The 19230-nt window shown below is 40.4% G+C and overlaps 1 protein-coding gene across 22 annotated transcripts in view; it reads left to right on the forward strand.

The window, feature by feature from the left end:
- Positions 1–6396: 6396 nt before the first annotated feature.
- The window catches only part of hspg2 (heparan sulfate proteoglycan 2), a 130433-nt gene continuing 117599 nt past the window's right edge, over positions 6397–19230 (forward strand). For 20 of the 22 annotated variants that reach the window (XM_023956855.2, XM_023956856.2, XM_023956859.2 and 17 more), the window contains exon 1: positions 6397–6859. In XM_023956855.2, the coding sequence (XP_023812623.1) occupies positions 6791–6859 (69 nt within the window). In that variant the 5' untranslated portion in view covers positions 6397–6790. The remainder of the gene's footprint in view (positions 6860–19230) is intronic. The other 2 variants (XM_078950225.1, XM_078950226.1) reach the window with 1 other exon arrangement.

The raw sequence follows: 19230 nt of genomic DNA on the forward strand, positions 1-19230 counted from the left end.
AACATCATACTGGTGAACCAAGTTTCAGAGCCTTTCAGGGTCAAACTGATTGATTTTGGGTTGGCATCAAAAACTACAGACATTCAGACGGGAACCAGACTGCAGAACATTTGTTTCAGGGCACCTGAAGTCATCCTGGGACTGCCCTTAGATGAACGACTGGATATGTGGACAGTTGGCTACATCCTTGCCCTGCTTTACACGGGCTTTTACATCCTTCCACGGGACTCTGAGTTCAACATCATCAGAGCCATGGTGGAGATGCATGGAATGCCGGACAACGAATGTCTAAACAAGGGGTTGTACACCAACAAGTTCTTCACCAAGACTGAAGAGAACTCCAAAGTTGTCTGGAAGCTGGATACACCTGAACAGCAGTCCAAAAAAACAGGGGAACAAGTCAAAGACAAACTAGACTGCTGGTCCTTTCACAACCTCAAAGACGTCTACTATAAGCAGACGAAGATTAAAGAAGTGGAGCAGTTGATTGACCTTCTTAAGCGGATGCTGGAGGTGGATCCAAACAAACGCATCTCTCCAAATGATGCTTTAAGACATCCATTCTTTAATTTGGAGAAGAAGACGCCTAAGACCAGCAAACCTCAAGAGCCTGCAGCTGTTGAGGTCCACCAACAGCCACAAGCAAAAGAGGTCCCAAGTTTTCCTCAGGGACCAGCAGCTAATCCCCAGGAAAGATCCAGCAACAAGAAAAAGAAAAGCTTGGTCCAACAGCAAAAAGCTGAAAAAAGAAAGGCTCCAGCTGCCTCAAGAAAGAGGACAAATAGTGACCGACAGAGCCAGGACCCCGAAAAGAGTTGGCAAATGGAGGCAGCAGTTAAAAAGAAAAGGATATCTTAGAAGATTTTCTTTCAAGCATCAGGAACACCATCTTAAAGAACCTGATGCAACCCCCACCCCCACCCCCAAAATGTAAAAAAAAGGTGCCCAAACAATTCAAAGTTCCTTCAGCAATTCGGCCACTGACTGCCAGGTCTGCACCTCCAAACCCAAGAAGAAAATCTTCCCGCCTAAACGTTTCTCTACACTCTGTGGAAAAATCCCCAAAATGAGCTTCAAAAACAGGGGCAGCACATTGGTCTGTTGGTTAACATCGTTGGCTAACAGGACCGCGTCTGCGTGGGTTTTCTCCGAGCGCTTCGGTCCCCCCCACTTTTACAAATGTATTTGGTAAAAATATTGGGACTTTTATGACAATAATAAATAAATCATAAAAATAAAATAATTCAATTTGATCCAATAAAACAAATTATCAGTCACCAAATTTATAGGGAAATAAGTAAAAGAAATCCTGGCAGTCCTGTGGGTTTTCTCCGAGGGCTTCGGTTTCCCCACAGTAATTGTTAGTAATTGGCTAGTGACTGATGAATTCCCCTCCCTGAATCGCCACCTTATCGTGGTGGAGGGGTTTGCGTGCCCGAATGACCCCAGGAGTTGTGTTGCTAGAAGCATTTGCCCTGTTGGGCTGTTTCATGGTAGACTGTTCCTGGGGGACGGGCCAGACTAAGGGTGATTCAAACAAAAACAAAAAATCATTACAGGATAGAATTATTCCTCCCAACAAGAGTTACCTGGACCTCAGCCTGGATCCAGAATTGGAGGACGGACCAATAAAGTAGTTTGTAATGGCTGTTACTTCCACCATGTTTTCTTTTGGGCTCAGGCCAAATGAGCTCTATGGCTTCACCTTTGATTCTGTTTGTAACTTTGATGGATAGAACTGCTTTGGGCAGCCAGACACAGAGGTTTGACTTCAGGAGCCTTAGAATGGCATATAGACTGTTATGGAATGTTTGGAGAGTGGGTCCTTTTCACAGCAGAAACAAACTCAGACTAGGAGCTATGCAGCTTTCTGAAACAGTTCAGTTTGAATTTTCACCATTTCAGTCTGGACTCAGAAGAGGAAGTGGAGGGGGGCGGAGACAGTCCAGTAATCTGCAACCTGGTTGAAGCACAAGGCTATCCTAGGTTCCTTTCATGTTTGGTCTAAAAAATAAAGACACTGATAATGGTATGCCTGCTTTAGCAGGTTAGGGTTCAATTCCCTACGGTGGTCTGTAAAATGTTTGTTTGAAAAAAATATTGCAACCATAAAGCTGGATCAATCTTTATTTCCATCTTAGGATCAGAGAAGAGTACGAGTAGGAGACAGCTTTCAAGATATGAAATGCTTGGTTCTGCCATTCTCTTTAGCTGACCCCCTCACAGCCTTTTAAGTCATGGTGAACATCGTTCTTCATGGCTTTTTGTACCGCTTTGTTTTTGTATACCTTGATCTTGATTTCTCCAGGAATCAGTCCGACTACGTTCATCATGTCTGTTTGGTTTTGCAGCCTTTGCTGGACAACTCTTTGCACATTAAAGCAGAAAAATTTGAGCTCCACTCTCCTTTAATCACCTTTCTTGGATGCATTTCGGTCTCTGGCACATTCAGTTCTCTCAAAAACAAGTTCTCTTCTGCGCCAATTCGGACCCAAGCTGACCCTGAAAAGCCATCTGTTGTAGAAGTGGACGCATCAGACTCTGCTGTGGGTTCTGTGCTCTCATAATTTTCTGACCCTAATAAAATTCATGTGCTTTCTTCTCCAGCAAACTGGTCCATATGCAGATCATCATGAGAAGACAAACAAAGCTTCATTTTAGAGGCAAAATTCACCGCTTAATGTTTATTTTTGTCCAAATTATAAAGCAAATGTCATGGTGCCTCTGTCAGTTCTCCTCCCCCTCCCCTATCTGCTTGGCTCCTGATGCGACCCAGCTGCGACCACTCAACACATCACCTGCCTGCCTTCTTAAGGAGATCCTGGACCCACACTCATTACCAGTTCGTTGCCCCTGATGGTGCATAGCATGGTCTTCACTTTCTTAGTTATTGTTTCCAAGCCTCTGCCTAAAGGCTGGCTCTTAACTTGTCTCCAGGAATCCATTAACACGAGTGGTTCCCTGAGTCTGCTACACTTCCGGACACCAGTCTCGTCATTATCTCCTGTCCAGCCGCGAACCTCTACCGAATTCTCCAGTCAACCACGAATTCTCCAGTCAACCACGACGTCACGAGCCACCGCTATCCTCAATCCTCGTCGTGGGATAGCCTGGGATTACTCTGCTTCGCCTACCACCTATTGAACCACGATCTGAAAATTAAAACCTTTACTACTCACCTCAAACCTCACCTGTGTCTCCTTCCGGGTTCCAGCGTCTGGGTCTGTTTTGTCCCGCTTGCCATGACAGCAAAGGTTTGTTTGAAAGAAACAATGTTTAAATAGTTTAATTCCTCCTGTGTTTCACCTCCTAAGGTATCATCTCCTCCTTCTTTAGATGCTCTTCTCTCTCTTGTGCTGCATCCTAATCTTAATTGAGGAATAATTTTGATAACATGTGTTATGGTATTAATAAGACGTTTGTGGTCAATTTATTTTTCGGATTGCTCAGAACACTGTTCCTACTGTTTTTTGATTTGTTAAATTAAAGCAGTCTGGACCTGATGCTTTGTGTTTTTTCTAAATTGTTCAAGATTTAAACCAGTAAGCCCTGGTGGGGTAAAAATAAAGTTGGATCCCTGTTATACCTTTTTTTTAAAAAACTTCATAAATGTACTTTTTTAGTTGTATTTTGATCTTTCACTGCTCCACAATGTCATGAATTTAAACTAAAATCCTTTAAATTAAGCTTTTAACCACAATTAATAGGTTAGATTAAAAACAGACGTGGATATTTAGATTCATTATCTACAGGTCATGATAAATTAATTGCTAAAATAAATTATTGCATGATGTGAACTATTACTCTAAATAATAATATAGCTAAAATGTGGGGGGAAATTATATTCTTTATGATGTTAAAAAAAAAACTCAGGTTCTATATTAGCCATATAAGTTATTTCTGGTAACTGTGGCAACAACAGCAACATTCATTAAGTTCATTCATCTTTCTGTGTGACTGATCATGAGCTCTTTAAGCGGCTGGATGGCTCAGTAGAGTGTAGGACTGGAGCATGGAAAACCAGGGTTCCCCGTCCAGGAGACATGATGAGCTTCATCCAGTGTGGGTCCTTGATCAAGACCCATCATGCTATTGCCTAACTATGCAGCCACAAAGGGGCCCAACTCTCTCCCCCAGCCCGGATAAAATACAGGGTTTTGTAAGGAAGGGAATCTGGTTTAAAAATCTCTTCCAAACCACCTGTGTGAGTGAGTGAAAGCTGATTTGCTGAAGCAACCCCTGAAAGGCTATGCTAAAAGGTGAACAACAAGATCATGAGCTAGTTCCAGCTGTGACACCCAGGATGCACTTTTGGGGGTCATAGTTCATCACAAGGTCACGACACCACATGAAAAATGTTGAATATATTGCAGCAGATTTAAGTAATAGGGAATACCTCTAGAGACCCTTCTCTAAAGTCTTCTGGGATCAGACGTTTGGGGTGTTGAACTCGGGAAAGGAAGTGTTCTTTGGATGGTTGTCTGGATCAGCACAGCTGTTTCCCACAGCTGCACAAGCCAGCAAAACATGAATTCTCACACTGATTCATAAGTTTAAAACTTTTGAGTTCCTGTTGACCTGATATGCATCTAAAAACAAAAACGCTCTTGCCGTGACATTAAATGCAAATTTCATAGTGACACGAAAATCCAGGAGACTTCCTGCATGGTGTCAGAATTCCAAATCTTTGGAATTGCTTGAGATCCTGTTTTTTTTTAATCGCTTTTAGGCAAACTCTCTATTAATTTAGCAAAACCACTGAGCCATTTAAAATTCATGTTATAAGTCCTTGTTTTAAGACAAAGCAGGACACATATGCCAGTTTCCAGCTGCACTCCAACAGTCTTGTCTCTTTTCTTTTAGCCAGTTTTAGTTGTAAATGAGTGCTGCTCCTCTCCCTCCTGTCAGACCTCTGATTTTAATTGGGAGCAGCTGTCCTCTCACACGTCTGACTGATACAGTATCAGCACAGCTGGGGTTTTTTCAGTGGATTCAGGAGAAGTTCTACTCCAGCAGAGGGCGCCAAAGATCCAGAAAGCATATTTATCTGCAGTTTTCAGAAGGCTCCTAATTTCCTCTGAAATGAATTATCCTCCGCAGTTTGGAGGACATGTACTGAATGAAGAAGTGCTCAGGACTCTGATCTTTTCCAGGGCCCACACATGCTTTCAGAAAAACTCTGTGTCCTGAGGACACAAGAAGCAGCCTGCAGGTGTGGAGCAGCTTCATTCAGTCAAAAGTCAAAAGGTTTATTAAACTTCTGTGAACAATGAAGTTAAATGTTTCACTGCCACACCCATGTCTGCCATACAACTGGTCAGCTCAGGGTAAGCTTTAAAAACACAAAAACAGAGGTTAACATTTGAGAAACATGTTTAAATGAAGGTCATTTATTATTTTTGTTTATAATTTATGTTACAAGCCCTCGTGAAAAAAAGTTAGCTTGAAGTGATCCATGCTTCCTTTAAAGACCTGATGAAAGTGGTGTTTTAATATGTTATTGTGGCATTTTTCTGAAGATGTATGACATATATAAACAACATTTAACTCAGATTTGCAGTTCTTAGTATTTATTTATTCAAATAGTTGTGAATCAGGAACCATTTGAAAAAGATTGCAGGTATGACAAAGAACCATACAACGACAAGCCACAAGCTACCTTATCTGTTCCATTCTGATGACTGCATCCTCATCTGATTTGTCGTCTGGCTCAAAACTGTGTGGCTGGATAGCTCAGATATTGCTCACCATTTTTGTTGCACCATAACGTTAGTTTGAGGGTGTGAGGGGATGTAAGATAGCGGGAAAGAGTGTAAACAGATGACGGGAAGTGTGGTCACATGGTTTACTTTGCAACAACGGTCCTGCCCACAACTCAGAGGGGAATTTCAAATGATTTCTGCAGAAACCATCTCCTAGAAAACGTCACAGGCTTTTTTGTGTCTAAACACAACATAACCTTTATTAACAGACCACTTGGAACGCTTTTACAATAGATCAAATGATAATAGGAGTGGATGCGTCGGGATGGAACAGAGCAGGAGGCCTTGCTGATTGCAGCATCTCCTAAGTCACAAATACAATCTTCTTCAAACAGCATTGTTTTTTGTCTGGTCCTGATTCACAATTATTTGAATAAACAAATACTCAAAAACGCATTTTGAAGCTTAATTTTATTTAAATATGTCTTTATGTGTTATAGAAAAAAAGAAAGAAAAGAACAAAAACATCGATTCCTGTGTCTGTTGGTCCTGGAGCAGGCGAAGTGGGCGCGCGCGTGTGCATGAAGACTCCACGGTGGAGTGCGTGGAGTGTGTGTGCTCATTGCGGGTCTAGGCGGCGTCTCCCCTCCGCTCCAGGATTAGCTGTCTTCTCTTGCTGCGCTCCCCGGATTCCATTCCGTCTTTTCCTTTCAGGGCTGAGCTCCCAGCGCGCAGGACTTTCCAGTGACTCCGCGCGGCTGCATTCAGCCCCAAAGTTGCCCCAAGAGCGCAGGAGGTTGGAGGAAGGGGGTGGTGGAGAGGACGGAGCACGTCTGGAGGGTCCTGATCCTTTCATTTTTTTTTGTTTCTTTTTTTCTTCTAGTCGCTTCCTTCCTAGTGGAGCGCAAAGGGATCTCTGCGTTACCTGTTGATGAAGTCCCACGGGGAGTGAGGGCGCACAGGAGCAGCCGCGTTTTTTCACGGTCCGGAGCCAGGCGAAGGGACCTTGGGGTTGTTTTTCTTTTTAATTTACCCCCTTTCCCCCCCCCCCTCCAGCAGGAGCGAACCGTTGCTGGGTTTGCTGTAAAATGGGCACTCCGACCACTTTGTGCCAAGGACTTATCCTCTGTTTGCTGCTCACATGTCAGCTGAGTTCTGTAAGTTCACTTTTCTGGCTCCTCATACTGTGTCGAATCGAGTCACTAAACCCCCCCAATCTATTCCCATTTGGGAGTTCTTGCCTTCCCTTTTTAGGCAAACAAATCCCGCTTTGTTTGATGTCTGCTCCGTGCATGCGGGGCTCTGCGGGTGCACGGCTGCTCCCATGCAGGTGGGCTGGAGCCTCCAGTGCACACTCCATGTATGCGCCCCACAAATGCGTTTGGAAGCAGAATGGCAAACTAGAAGCTCCTGTTGAGTGAAGCCGGGTTAAGTTTGTCCATAGAAACAAGCTATTCATAGTCCTAAAACTTCCCCACGGCTGCAGGGCTCCTGCACTGTTTGCTGTCTGTCAGCTCAAAGCAATATTTGCACTTATTAAAAAGGCAATCGGAGGGGAAAAAGTAAAGAAAGTACAATAGATTTGTTTTATCTACTTTAAATAAAGTCAGCCAATGATCCAATCATATTCCAGTGAAAGTTGGATGCTGTAAATAGTATAGATGATGGAAAACCTCAAGATTGTATCTCATACATTGTTGCTAATAGAAGGTATTAGGTCATTTCTTCTGCTTTTGATTGCCTTTACTCTTCTGTCAATTCAATTTAAAATTAGTCACCAATAGTTTGGCAGCATCCGTTTCAGTTTTTGTTGTTTTGAAACAAGTTGTTTCTCCATCTAACTATTTATTTTAGCCTTTCGATTTGTATCATAATTTATGGTTGGTGATACAATTCCTTATCATTTAATTTTGAACCATCCTAAAATGGATCCAGGACATCTTTAGCCAAAACTTCAACCAGTGTGACTCAGAGAGAAATACCTGGGTACTGAGTAGAGCAGGTGAAGTTTTCCAGATTCCTTGTATTACTTACATGATAACCAAGTGTAAACTAAATAGGTGTACAAACAAACAAGAATGAATGGCAAATCCATTCACATTTTAGTTTAATATATTTAGTAAATTTATTTTCATTGTTGTTTTTCCACAACAAAATAGTCCAAAGGGAACATTAGAACATTCTACCACACTGTATGGTCACATCTCTGCAAAATTAAATGTCTTTCCGCACATTGTATTTGAATGATGGCTCGATCATGTTTTGTTGTCATCACGTGTGTTGTCCGCTGTGATGCACTTGATCATTTTTTCATTATAGTAAATTAAACCTAAAGTGTCTTAATCCAAATGGCATTTTCCATAATTGATCATTGAGTTTAGCAGAGTTTGATTCGATTAACAACTTCCCTCAGACAGATCAGTCTGATTGGATCATAGGAATATAAATCAATTAAATAGATTCATTGTTACACCCCTATCGATTATGCAATCGGTATCAGTGTCAAGGTTGCAGCGGAACAGGTCTCTTATAAATGTAGAGGTAAAATTACCTGTACTAAAATTAAACTCTACTTTTAGCTGAAAAATATTTAAATGTCTTTTAAGAAAAAAAACTAGAATTCTCTTTGATATTCGGTTACAATGGGATCATAAATAATAGCAGATTGACAAAATATAGGTAAATTGTAACTTCAAGTTTGTTTTTCCAAACTCATTTTGCGCTTCAAATTTTGTCTTGGCTTCAGCTGGCCACCAGGTGTCCCTGTTCGTTTTAAGGCAGATCATTTTTTGGTGCAAAAATTGGTTTTCTGACGTTGTCCGAATTTTTTAACTACTCACTACTTAGTGCACTATATAGTGTGTTCGTCATTTTGCAGGGATGTCCAAAGCTACAATTCCAAAATCCAGTGCCCTGGAAATTTCTCAGAAGTCTGTCGAAAAACCAGTGAGCATCTACACTTATAGATTAGTGAATGTAGACCACAATGTATTACGTTTGAAGGATTTTACGAGGGAAAAAATGTATTTTAATTTATGTTTTTTAAATCATACAGGTTTTCATCATCAGGGCACAGTCTGTTCATAAATAGTATTTGTAAATTGTTCATATTTATAAAGTTGTTTTTTTTTAAATTGGTGCAGTTTCAAAACCGTGATTAATTTTAAAGAAAATTCTCACATTTTTGAAAAACACCTGAACTAACTTCTCTGCCGTCTTTTTATCTATACCTACAGTATGTTCCACCATGTTGCTGCTTCTTTCACAACTTAGCTTTTAAAACTTCCTGTAGCTCCTGTTGCTAAGATTGTAGTATTAGTGCTAATAGGATTTTTTTTGTTGTTGACAAAAGTATATTTTAAAATTTGCATATATGTATTTATTTGGGCATATTTTTTAGCACTACCTATTAAAAATATGCATTAAGACATTTTTATTGGCGGAATAATGAAAATAAATGATGAAAAACCAAGCTAAATTTAGGCTACACGTAAAGATAAAAATACCTACAATCTATATAATGATCGACAATATATTGGTTTCTTTATAGGACAGCAAAATATTTGTTCCGAAATATCAAACATTTTAGAGGGAAATATGCAAATTAATATTTTTTTTCTATGGCATTTACTATATTCTGTCTGTCCCTTCGTCTATCCATATAGATATATAGATATTCTAATAGCATGCTGTTGGTAAAACTAGTTGTAACCGTAATTCACGTAGGGATATTACCTAAGTGTAAGTACTATTATTAGAGTGTAGGAAGCATCTTTCCTTATCTATATCTACCGTATGAATCATATGGCTTGATTATCGCCTTCCAGCTGAGAATAGACTGTCCTTTTTCCCTGTGAATTCCGTGTTGCCTCTCACCTTTATGCCCTCAAATAAAAAGAGCTGTCATGCTCAAGGTATCTGTGACACCTTAGGTCTCATTTGATCTGAAGCAAAGTCTCTCTGAGTGATTCTCTTGTGGCGGCCAGAGCACATAAATCTTTCACATGCGGTATTTGTCACACGTCTGATGTCTATGGTGCAAACGTTTTCATGACTTTAGGGTGTATTTAACATCTTGTCGTGACAGTTTTTTTCCTCGATGTGAAGTGAAATATAACTTTGGTGGCACAGCACAAAGTTGAGATTCAAACATGCAAAATCTGTGTCTTCAATTGTGACTTGAATATCATGGAATATGGAGAGAAATTAGACTCAGTCGGATTTGTGCGTGCGTAATTCTTGATTTGTGCGTAAATTAGGATTTGTGTATGCATATTCTTGCTTTGTTCGTGCGTAAATTAGGATTTGTGCATAAATTTGGATTTGTGCGTGATTTGTTACTCACATAATACGTTTTGTGTATAAGTTAAAAAAATATAAAATGAAAAAAATACAAAATGCAATTTACGTATGCACAAATTAAGATTACAACAGCTTGAAACTACTTACACACACACATCTTTAAAAAACACGCACGAATCCCTTGTTACGCACACACAAAGCCAAAGTTACGCACGGATCTACCGTGAGACTGTTTTCACGTCTCACAAATTCGTCCGTAAGTGCTGCGTTTAAATACCAGTGGAATGCTCGGTCATTAGAATTTTCCTATCAGCCTTCCCTTCTAAACGTATCCAGACAATGACTCAATCAATACATGAAGACGGTAGATGTTAGTGTTGAACATAGAGGCTACTTACTTCGGGGCGCTGACCACCGAGATTGGCCGCCATTCTTCCCGTGACTCTCTCAGTCTGACTGCCTTTGAATTTTCCGGAAGAAAAAAACAGTGCCCCCTACTGGTCGTTCCTGTTACGCATTTTGTATCAATTCGGTGTCTCTGAGAATAATATACTTTTAACATATATATTAGCGTTTAAAAGTGAACGTCATATTCTCAGATAATAATTTTTATTTTCCTTTAAAGTTTTTTTAAGCCCTGCTACACCCACTGAAGGAAATACGTTTAGAAGGGAAGGCTGATAGGAAAATTCTAATGACCGAGCATTCCACTGGTATTTAAACGCAGCACTTACGGACGAATTTGTGAGACGTGAAAACAGTCTCACGGTAGATCCGTGCGTAACTTTGGCTTTGTGTGTGCGTAACAAGGGATTCGTGCATGTTTTTTAAAGATGTGTGTGTGTAAGTAGTTTCAAGCTGTTGTAATCTTAATTTGTGCATAAGTAAATTGCATTTTGTATTTTTTTCATTTTATATTTTTTTTAACTTATACACAAAACGTATTATGTGAGTAACAAATCACGCACAAATCCAAATTTATGCACAAATCCTAATTTACGCACGCACAAAGCAAGAATATGCATACACAAATCCTAATTTACGCACAAATCAAGAATTACGCACGCACAAATCCGACTGAGTCTAATTTCTCTCCATAATGGAAGGTGGTCAGTCCCTACAAGGCTTTCATCATCAGTAGTGTGCTGACAGTGGAGGGTAGCAGGAGATGCCCCCTTCACTTTCACCACAGCCCTGATTGACTGCTAGGTCAACAATGGCGTCATAATTGAATTAAGTGGAACCACAAGCATCTGTTTCTTACATTATGGCTTTGAACTACAGCAGGCCCACTACCTCTTGATTCAATTATGCACATGCATCAGTGTTACTACAAGAGCTTGCTCCTTTCCTGCTGGTATGTCGTAGTCAAACAATATAATGTAATAAAATCCCCTTGATGCATCCAAAGAGACTGTCCTGTAGCTTTATTTTTTAGTAAAAATATCAGGTTGGTTAATCAGATCAGTAAGATCAATCAAAAGTGGTAACAAAGCTAGTTTAAGCCTTTGATGTGTCACCCAGTATTGACCATCACAAGTGTCCCTTGCCTTCGCTGAGGTTAGTCTCAATGTGGGGGAGTGGGATTTGGATTCCCAGCACTGTATAGTCTAAGGAGTGTGTCATCGGCGTTGGGTATTTTCTGTTGCTGCTGTACCCCTCAGTAACCCCTTAACTGTTGTGTAGAAGCTGCTTGTTCTGATGATTTATGTAGATGCTGTTTGCCTGTTTAAGGAGGTGGACTGCCTGATCTCTGTCATTTTGAGTCCACGTAACTGATGTTTAATGCAGATTCAATGGAGAGTATGTGGAGCTGTACTTCAAACAGCAACTCTACTCCATTGTTTGAACAGTGTGGAAGATTTTCCCCCTGCTCAAAGACCCATTCACATAATTGCTCAAAGACGGGATTCGGTAAACATTGCGTTGTTGAGCTGAAACCCTGGGAGAGAGAACTTCTTAGTGGTTGGGGCAGCACACTAGTACATATGGAGTGCAGGCGGGAAGGTTTGCATTTGTTGACTTTGCAGCAAGGTGTGACTTGGGCCAGTATAGAGGTCAGGGAGGTTAGTGGAGTGAACCTGTCTCAATATTACAGTTCTGCAAGCCTGGTCATGAGTTATGAGTTTTTTTCACGGTCAACATAACAAGCAAAATTACAATCCATTCCAATGCTGTCCGCTCACTGCAGCCAAGTTTCTAAACAGCAGGTGTCACGGCTGAGAAAACGACCTCTTCTTGACACATCGAGTTAGTTTCATGTTATTCACAGTCAAACTGTGAAACACCAGATCAGTTCTTTTTGTTTTGCAGTTCTTTTACTCTTATTAGGTTCAAATTGGTGATACAATTTTACTTGTATGTGCTGCATTCACAGTGAACACTGTGTGATTTTGCGTCAAATTGATGTTCTCCACATCAATTTCTCCACACTTTTGATGGACATCAAACTTGCCACATGTCCAAAAAATGTTCATGTAAACACTTGATAGTCCTGTTGTGTACAGTGGTAGCTACAGTCAGAAGTTTTTAGCTTCAGTCAATGCTTCATGGGAGCATTGACTGCATATCAACATATCTCATATACTATGAATGCATGGAAGACACATGATATTGTGAGATCAGGTTCACTTATTTTGAAGAGCTCTACAAAAGCATCAACATGTCTGGACTCATGAGATCATTGGCAAATTTTTCGCCAAAGTTCAGATATTTGAACTCTGGAAACATCTCCACGTGCTGCGAAAGCCAAAACAGACTGCCGCTAGGTCGCCACGCCATGCCTAATGCTCAGAATCTGCCACATGACCTCTCAATGTGGCTGTACATTTACTCAACTGGCTCATATTCACTTCTTTTAAGTGTTAAATAAATTACTCACAGAACATGCAAGAAGTTATAATAACTTGTTGTGCAAAAATGTTGAGAAAATGATCAACAACCTCAAGGGAGCTTGGATGTTAGCCTTAGCATCTGCTACATGCTACGTCAGCTCCAGCTCCAGCATAAAAACAGGTCTTTTTTTCAACAGTTTTATAGTGTCTTTGTGAATTGATGCAAACAACACAGACGTAAAAGTACCCGAAACTACAGTTCTTTAAGAGTAACCAAAACAAAAGTTTAGCCTTGACAAATTAACCATACATACAAGCTAAAAGCCAAAATATGCTACTTTTTTTTTTAGGTTCTACAGTAAGGGTTTTGACACACTGCCTGTGGTTGTACATGTAGCACATAATAAACTTTATCTACAGACTTGGGACGGAAAGCCCATTGCCACAAGTCCTGTTCAAGCCTAGCAGTACGTGTCACCTGTGACCACATTCATTGATTGGCACGAGTCCTTTTTCGGCAGGATATCCAACGCTATGTAATCCTGTCCATGTGTCTAGGTACAGATTTTTCTTGTCAATGTTTGCCACTTACTGTCAGCATCATTTTTTGAAGAATCCTAATAATTTATGCATTGCCCAACAAAACTTTCCTTCAAAATAGTTCAACTTGCTTATTTACTGCTAAGATACGATTAAAAAAATTTTTTTTTTCACCCATAAGTTGGTGACACATCTTCACTAGCACACATCTGAATTGTGGTTTCCCTGCGCTTTCATGCTTAATCTTGCGTCCATGTTGGCCTGATGAGCCGACTCCAAACACAGCTGCTCATCGGCTGGTATAGCAGCAGCCTTGAGCAAGTACTGACATGAACCCACATACTGAATATGGCCTGTCCTAACTAGAGTCCCACTCTTTCAATTCACACCTCCTCACGCATTTCTCTTTTCTTTTTCTGAAGAGCTATCTTTTTTTTCCTTTCCTTTTTTTCCCAAACCTCTGACTCTCATAAATGTATCATCTGCAGGCTCATGCTTCTGTCAGCCAAGTTCCCTTGTGAAATTAAATATTTAAAGCTTTACATGAAATAAAATGTAAGCTTTTATGCCTCTGAAGTAGGAAAGACAGTATAACTTTGTTTTATAATAACTGGTAAAGAACAGCTTGTTCATCTCTTCTCCAAACAATAGGAATAATGTTTTTACAGCTTGTGTGTAGAGTCCTCCTAGCACAGACAAAGCAAAAATGCCTATGAGCACCCACTAAAAATATACTGCTTTTGGGAGGCTTTAGTCTGATCATAATGTGGCCTTTGGCAGTGCAAAGAGCACCTAAATACCTCACTGATGCAAGTCAGATAGCAAAACCAATGCAAGGTTATGTATATCTTTAAAATCTAGAGGAGAGTGGATTTTGGTTGCAGTTATCTGCCAGGGCCTGTGACATCAAAGCCAGGAGCTCAAAGAAACCCATGATGAGGCGGGCTGGTTCTGCAATGGAATATGTTGCATAAGACAAAAAGAATAATGGAAATCTTTGTTCATAATCTGTTCAATATACTGTTGAAACAGCTGAGCATCTTAAAGTGGTACAGCGACTGGTATACAGGATTATTCCCGTCGAAAGCAGCAAACATACAATGACATAAAGTGTAATGGTATGTACACACCGGACATGTAATGCATATTCAAGAACACGCTAAATGGGCATTTTCATACATGCTTTTGGCATTTGGTGTTCACACTGGAGTGTCGCTACCGATACCAGCGCATGTATTCACTGTACATGCACTGAAAACTGACTATAAATCTTAGGTAGCGATGTATGAAAGTGAGTTTTGAACGCAGACGTGGATACATGGTACATGCGTCTACATAAACTTTTCATTGGAAGTGGTTAGAGTTGGTTAGAGTAAAGGCTCTCTGCTCTGCTCCTTGTCTTTTGATTCACAAAGTCCATATCAGGTCACGGAGACCTGAGTACAGCTCCTTTTGTCACACAGATGGATCTTTAGTGGTATTTCATGCCACTAATCACTTCACCTCAGTAGGATTGTGTAGCTTTAAATCAAAAGAGGATAAATAAACTGGACAAGAGGAACAAAAGGTCTTTAATGGACTGGTTGAGTCTTACAGGTTTCCCCATTTCTTCCAACTCTCTTCAGTCTGGTTTTCTTGGCTTGCACCCATCAGAGATTCATTGAAATGCTAAGTTAATGTTCTTTCTCTCAGACACTTCTTTGCTTGTCTCCTATTGAGTCTGCCATTGTCCTAAACCACTGATATAAAGTTGCTCCTACTGTTCACATGTAACACCATAATCTTTCTCTTCAGTTAAACTACTGGGTTTATACGTTGGGGAGTTACTAGTCTTTTTTTGCTTAAGTTGTTATTAATATATTTTATATTTTTCTTAAATCAAGCTTGTTGACATACTGTAAAATGTTTCTGGAAAACTTCCCTCCACTGTGGTGTCTTATCAGCAATGATAATTTCTCCCTGCCTGTCGACCGACAGATTTTGGTTTGATGCATGAACGCCTTGTTGCCATGCAGCAAGTCTGTACCTGTCAAGTGACTTTTAGACTTTATTTAAGTAAGCCCCTGCTTTTACATTACTTTTCATAGAGGCATGTGCGTTTTTGGTAGCTTCAGGGTGTGAGTTACAGATCAAAAGCTGGCTTCCTTTTTGTGTTGAGCTTTAGTGTCTTGGATCCAGGCGACGGTAGACTAAAGCCTAATCAACTCATTTGATTTACCAGTTAAAGATAATGAGCCAGAATACATTTGAAGATTGTTTAAGCTCAAATATATAATTGGATCCTTGTTTAAAACGAGGTTAAAATGCCCCTTTGGCATTTGATATTTATCAAAAGTTTTGTCAACACATTCAAAAGGCCTTCTTCCTTGGGTAAACACTTCACTGTTGTGCCGTGTTGCATATAAGTTCAAAGCTGCTTTTCCCCACTTCAGAATCTGCTCAAATTATATTAATTGCATTAACGGTTGACGTTTTATCGTAGTCAAAAGAGTGTTAATCCAGGGACTAAAGTTCGGGTGTTTAGGGGTTAATTGAAGATTCTAAATTCCCCATGGATGGTTTGTGTGTTCGTGTACCCCAAACAGGCCAATGACCATGGTAATAGCCAATTGGCTGGTAAGAAGTGAAATGGGCAAAAAATAAATGCCTCGTTAATGTTGCTTTCCCACACATATAATCTAGAAATAGCAACAAACAATTACACCTGTACTTGGTTTGGTTTGCATTTCCACACGGCACCCGTGAGAGCAGAAATATATTAGAAATAGATTGTAGTTTCGCTAGTTTTGCATTGACCAGGAGGTAAGCTCAATGGATATGGATATTCCACCAGACACTAGGACTTCTGTACATTCACCACCTTACTACCCTATGTTTACCCACAAAATATTTTTGAGCGGTTCCAAATTTGAAATATGGCTTGTTTCTTCTAAACTGAGACCCTTGTTCTCAGGCAAAACGTGAGTTCAGAGTCAGAATAAAGGTTTGCCATTACATCTGTAAAACAAGGCTGACTATCTTAGGAAAAAAGAAAACTCTGGGGCATACCAAACAACCCCAGTGGGAAGACACCTTAAACGTCCTGAAAATCCGACAGCTATTCTAAATCATTTCATTTTTCCTAAAATGGTATAAGCGTAATATTGGAAGGCTGAATTTCTCATAACTTCTATCACATTAAGCATCGTGTTTCTGTAATGAGTTGACCTTGGACTGGCAGCTAGTATTCGATAAAAAATCAATTTGGAGACCAGTTTTGCTTCTGATTCTGGCACCCAACAAAACAGCGGGATAACATCTATGGAAACTGCAGCCTTCTATTAGGCTCTGCAGTGATTTGTATAATATTTGGTGGCGTTGGCTTCAGAGAACAGCTATGAAGTAACTGTGCAGTCCTGGATGATGAAATCTTTAAAAGACTTTATTTGCTTAAGCAATAATAATTTAACGATCTATTTCACAGTAGTTTAAGCCAGCGGTCTTTGATTCTGGTCTTTGGGGGCAAACGTCTTACATTTTACATGTTTTTCTTTGCTCCACCGTACTTTATTGATTACATCATCAAGTTCTGCAGCATCTTAATAACGACAGGGATTTAAATCTAGTGTGCAGAAGCAAGAAGACTAATGAAACATTTAGGCCAGTGAAGACAAAGGACAGGGAACTGGGTAATCAAATCTCTCAATCTCCCAGGAAAGCATACTGTGGGAATAAAAGCAAATACCAATTCTTAAGGTTTGCTTAGGTGGAAACCTTGTGATGCAACATAGCAAAGGGCAAGGACAATGACCCAAAGCAGGCTTGAAGATAAGGAGCTTAATGGGGTTTATTGCATGGTAAAGCAACGCCTGGCAGTTGAGCTTTATATTTCCACACTACAGGAATCCACTTAGTGAGGGAGAAATGTGTCTGTACACAGTTAATATGACTGTTTAGCTATTTTAATAATTGATGAATTGGTAGAGAAGCTAAAGTGCATCCAGATTTTAAACCAGATGATTTATTAAAAAAGGTTGCGTCAAAAATTGTGCACGGTTGAATTGTAACCCGACCATTGATCCGATCAAGATATTTTGCCCATGTAACCGCGGCTATTGTCTGTCAGGACATTGTACTGGTCTACACCTCCAAGGGCTTGTTCCCTTTAGGCCCAGACTTTTCACGTGTTTGGCTTTGTTTTGGCGGGTGTGAAAGCTCATCTGAGGTTTGGAGTGATCTTCAGGTTACGGAGTAAATCAAGAAGCTTGTGGTAGATATACGCTGTGCAGACTTGGTGTAGTGAGGAACTATGGCTGTCCATCAAAAGGGGGTCAGAAAACCACAAGTAGACTTTGGAAGGGTGGTAAAACACCAGAATAAAAGGCCATTACAAATGAAAGGATCAAAACCGTAGCTCCGCCCCTGTAACCAATTGATGAGACACACTTTCATCGTCCTGAAACTTCATTTTTTGTCCCTGCCGCAGTCGGTTAGTGTTCATTTCAGGAACTACTGGCTCCAAACTAAGGGCTATACCTCCATGTAGTTGACTTGATCTTGTCTTAAATTGCATTGTGAAAGCTAAGGAAAACCAAATGAGGACATGACATTTTTCCACACAAATTTCCAAAAATTAAAACACCATGTACAGACTCCTTCAAGTAAACTGCCATGAGTGTGATCTGTAGAAATCAGATTAATACTCTTATGCTACAGACCACAAGAACTAACCAAAGTATGGAGAAGAAACCTACACCATAACCCATAGAGGAGTTGTTCTCTTTATTTGTATTGAAAGACAGCAGGAGGAAGGAGGGGCCCAGGCACCACTGTCTGACCCCTCAGTCCATCCCCACTCTCACAATCCAATCCCACATCACACATCCAATAAACCTAAAAAAAAAAATAAGAAAAAGAAAAGATGCGGAAAACAAACTGACAACCTTTTGCTTGGTTGTCCTGGTCTCCCAGAGTGAAGCTGAAGCTGAAGAGGCCCCTCAGGGAAGACAGAGGGGAGTGTCTGGTCTGTATTATAATGTCAGCTGCTGTCTCGTGAGACATAACTCTTTGAGATGCTCACAGGGTGCAGAGCAGGGGAACTTTCTCTGCCTCCTGCTTTCAGCCCATACTGTTTTAGCCTTTCGTCCAAACTTAAAAATGGCTTTAGCTGTTTCTAAGAGCTTTAAATCAAACTTTACAAAGGGTCATGGTTTTGTTGAACTTCAGAGGTCAGCTGGGCTTTCCTCTGTGAAGTGACATCTTTTTCAGGCAGACGGTTCTGTGTTCAGGACGTTGGCAGCGGTCTGCTGTTTTTTTGTGGTGATTTGTGAGGGGTCTGTGGTGTTTCGTCCCATGCTGAGTCCCGATCCTGTTCAGGAAATGAAAACTCAGAATTATCTGCCCGACGAGAAGGCCCCACTTCCCCTGAAGCGGAGTTTGTTCAGGCTTTCCTGTGCACACTTCAGATGTCCTGTTTGACACACGATGAAAGAAATATTGCCCTGTTTTTCTTCATGAATCTTTTTTTGGGCGCGTTCTTGTTGAAAATCCACATTGTTACTGTAGTTCATTTAGATTCATATCTCAAACTGTTTTCCTGTCCCGTCTCTGTGCTGCATCTTTATATTTAACCTTAAAAACCCAGTCCTACTTTCAAAAGAAGACTGTTAGTTCACTGAGATATCTTTACTTTGAGAGTTTGACAGTTGGTCACAGGTTTTAGTCTTCTTTCAGAAGCTTTTACAAGTCTTCATAACTTGGCAAGAAGTACAGCAGAACTGAGGATTAATAGATTCCCTTGGACCTAAATGCGTCAAAGCACAAGCGCCTTGTTGTTCGGATATTTTTCACTCTTACAATGTGACATTTGAGTT

This window comes from Oryzias latipes, chromosome 7 (assembly GCF_053564925.1).
Source record: "Oryzias latipes strain Hd-rR chromosome 7, Olatipes_Hd-rR_3.1".
In the NCBI taxonomy this organism is placed as follows: domain Eukaryota; kingdom Metazoa; phylum Chordata; class Actinopteri; order Beloniformes; family Adrianichthyidae; genus Oryzias; species Oryzias latipes.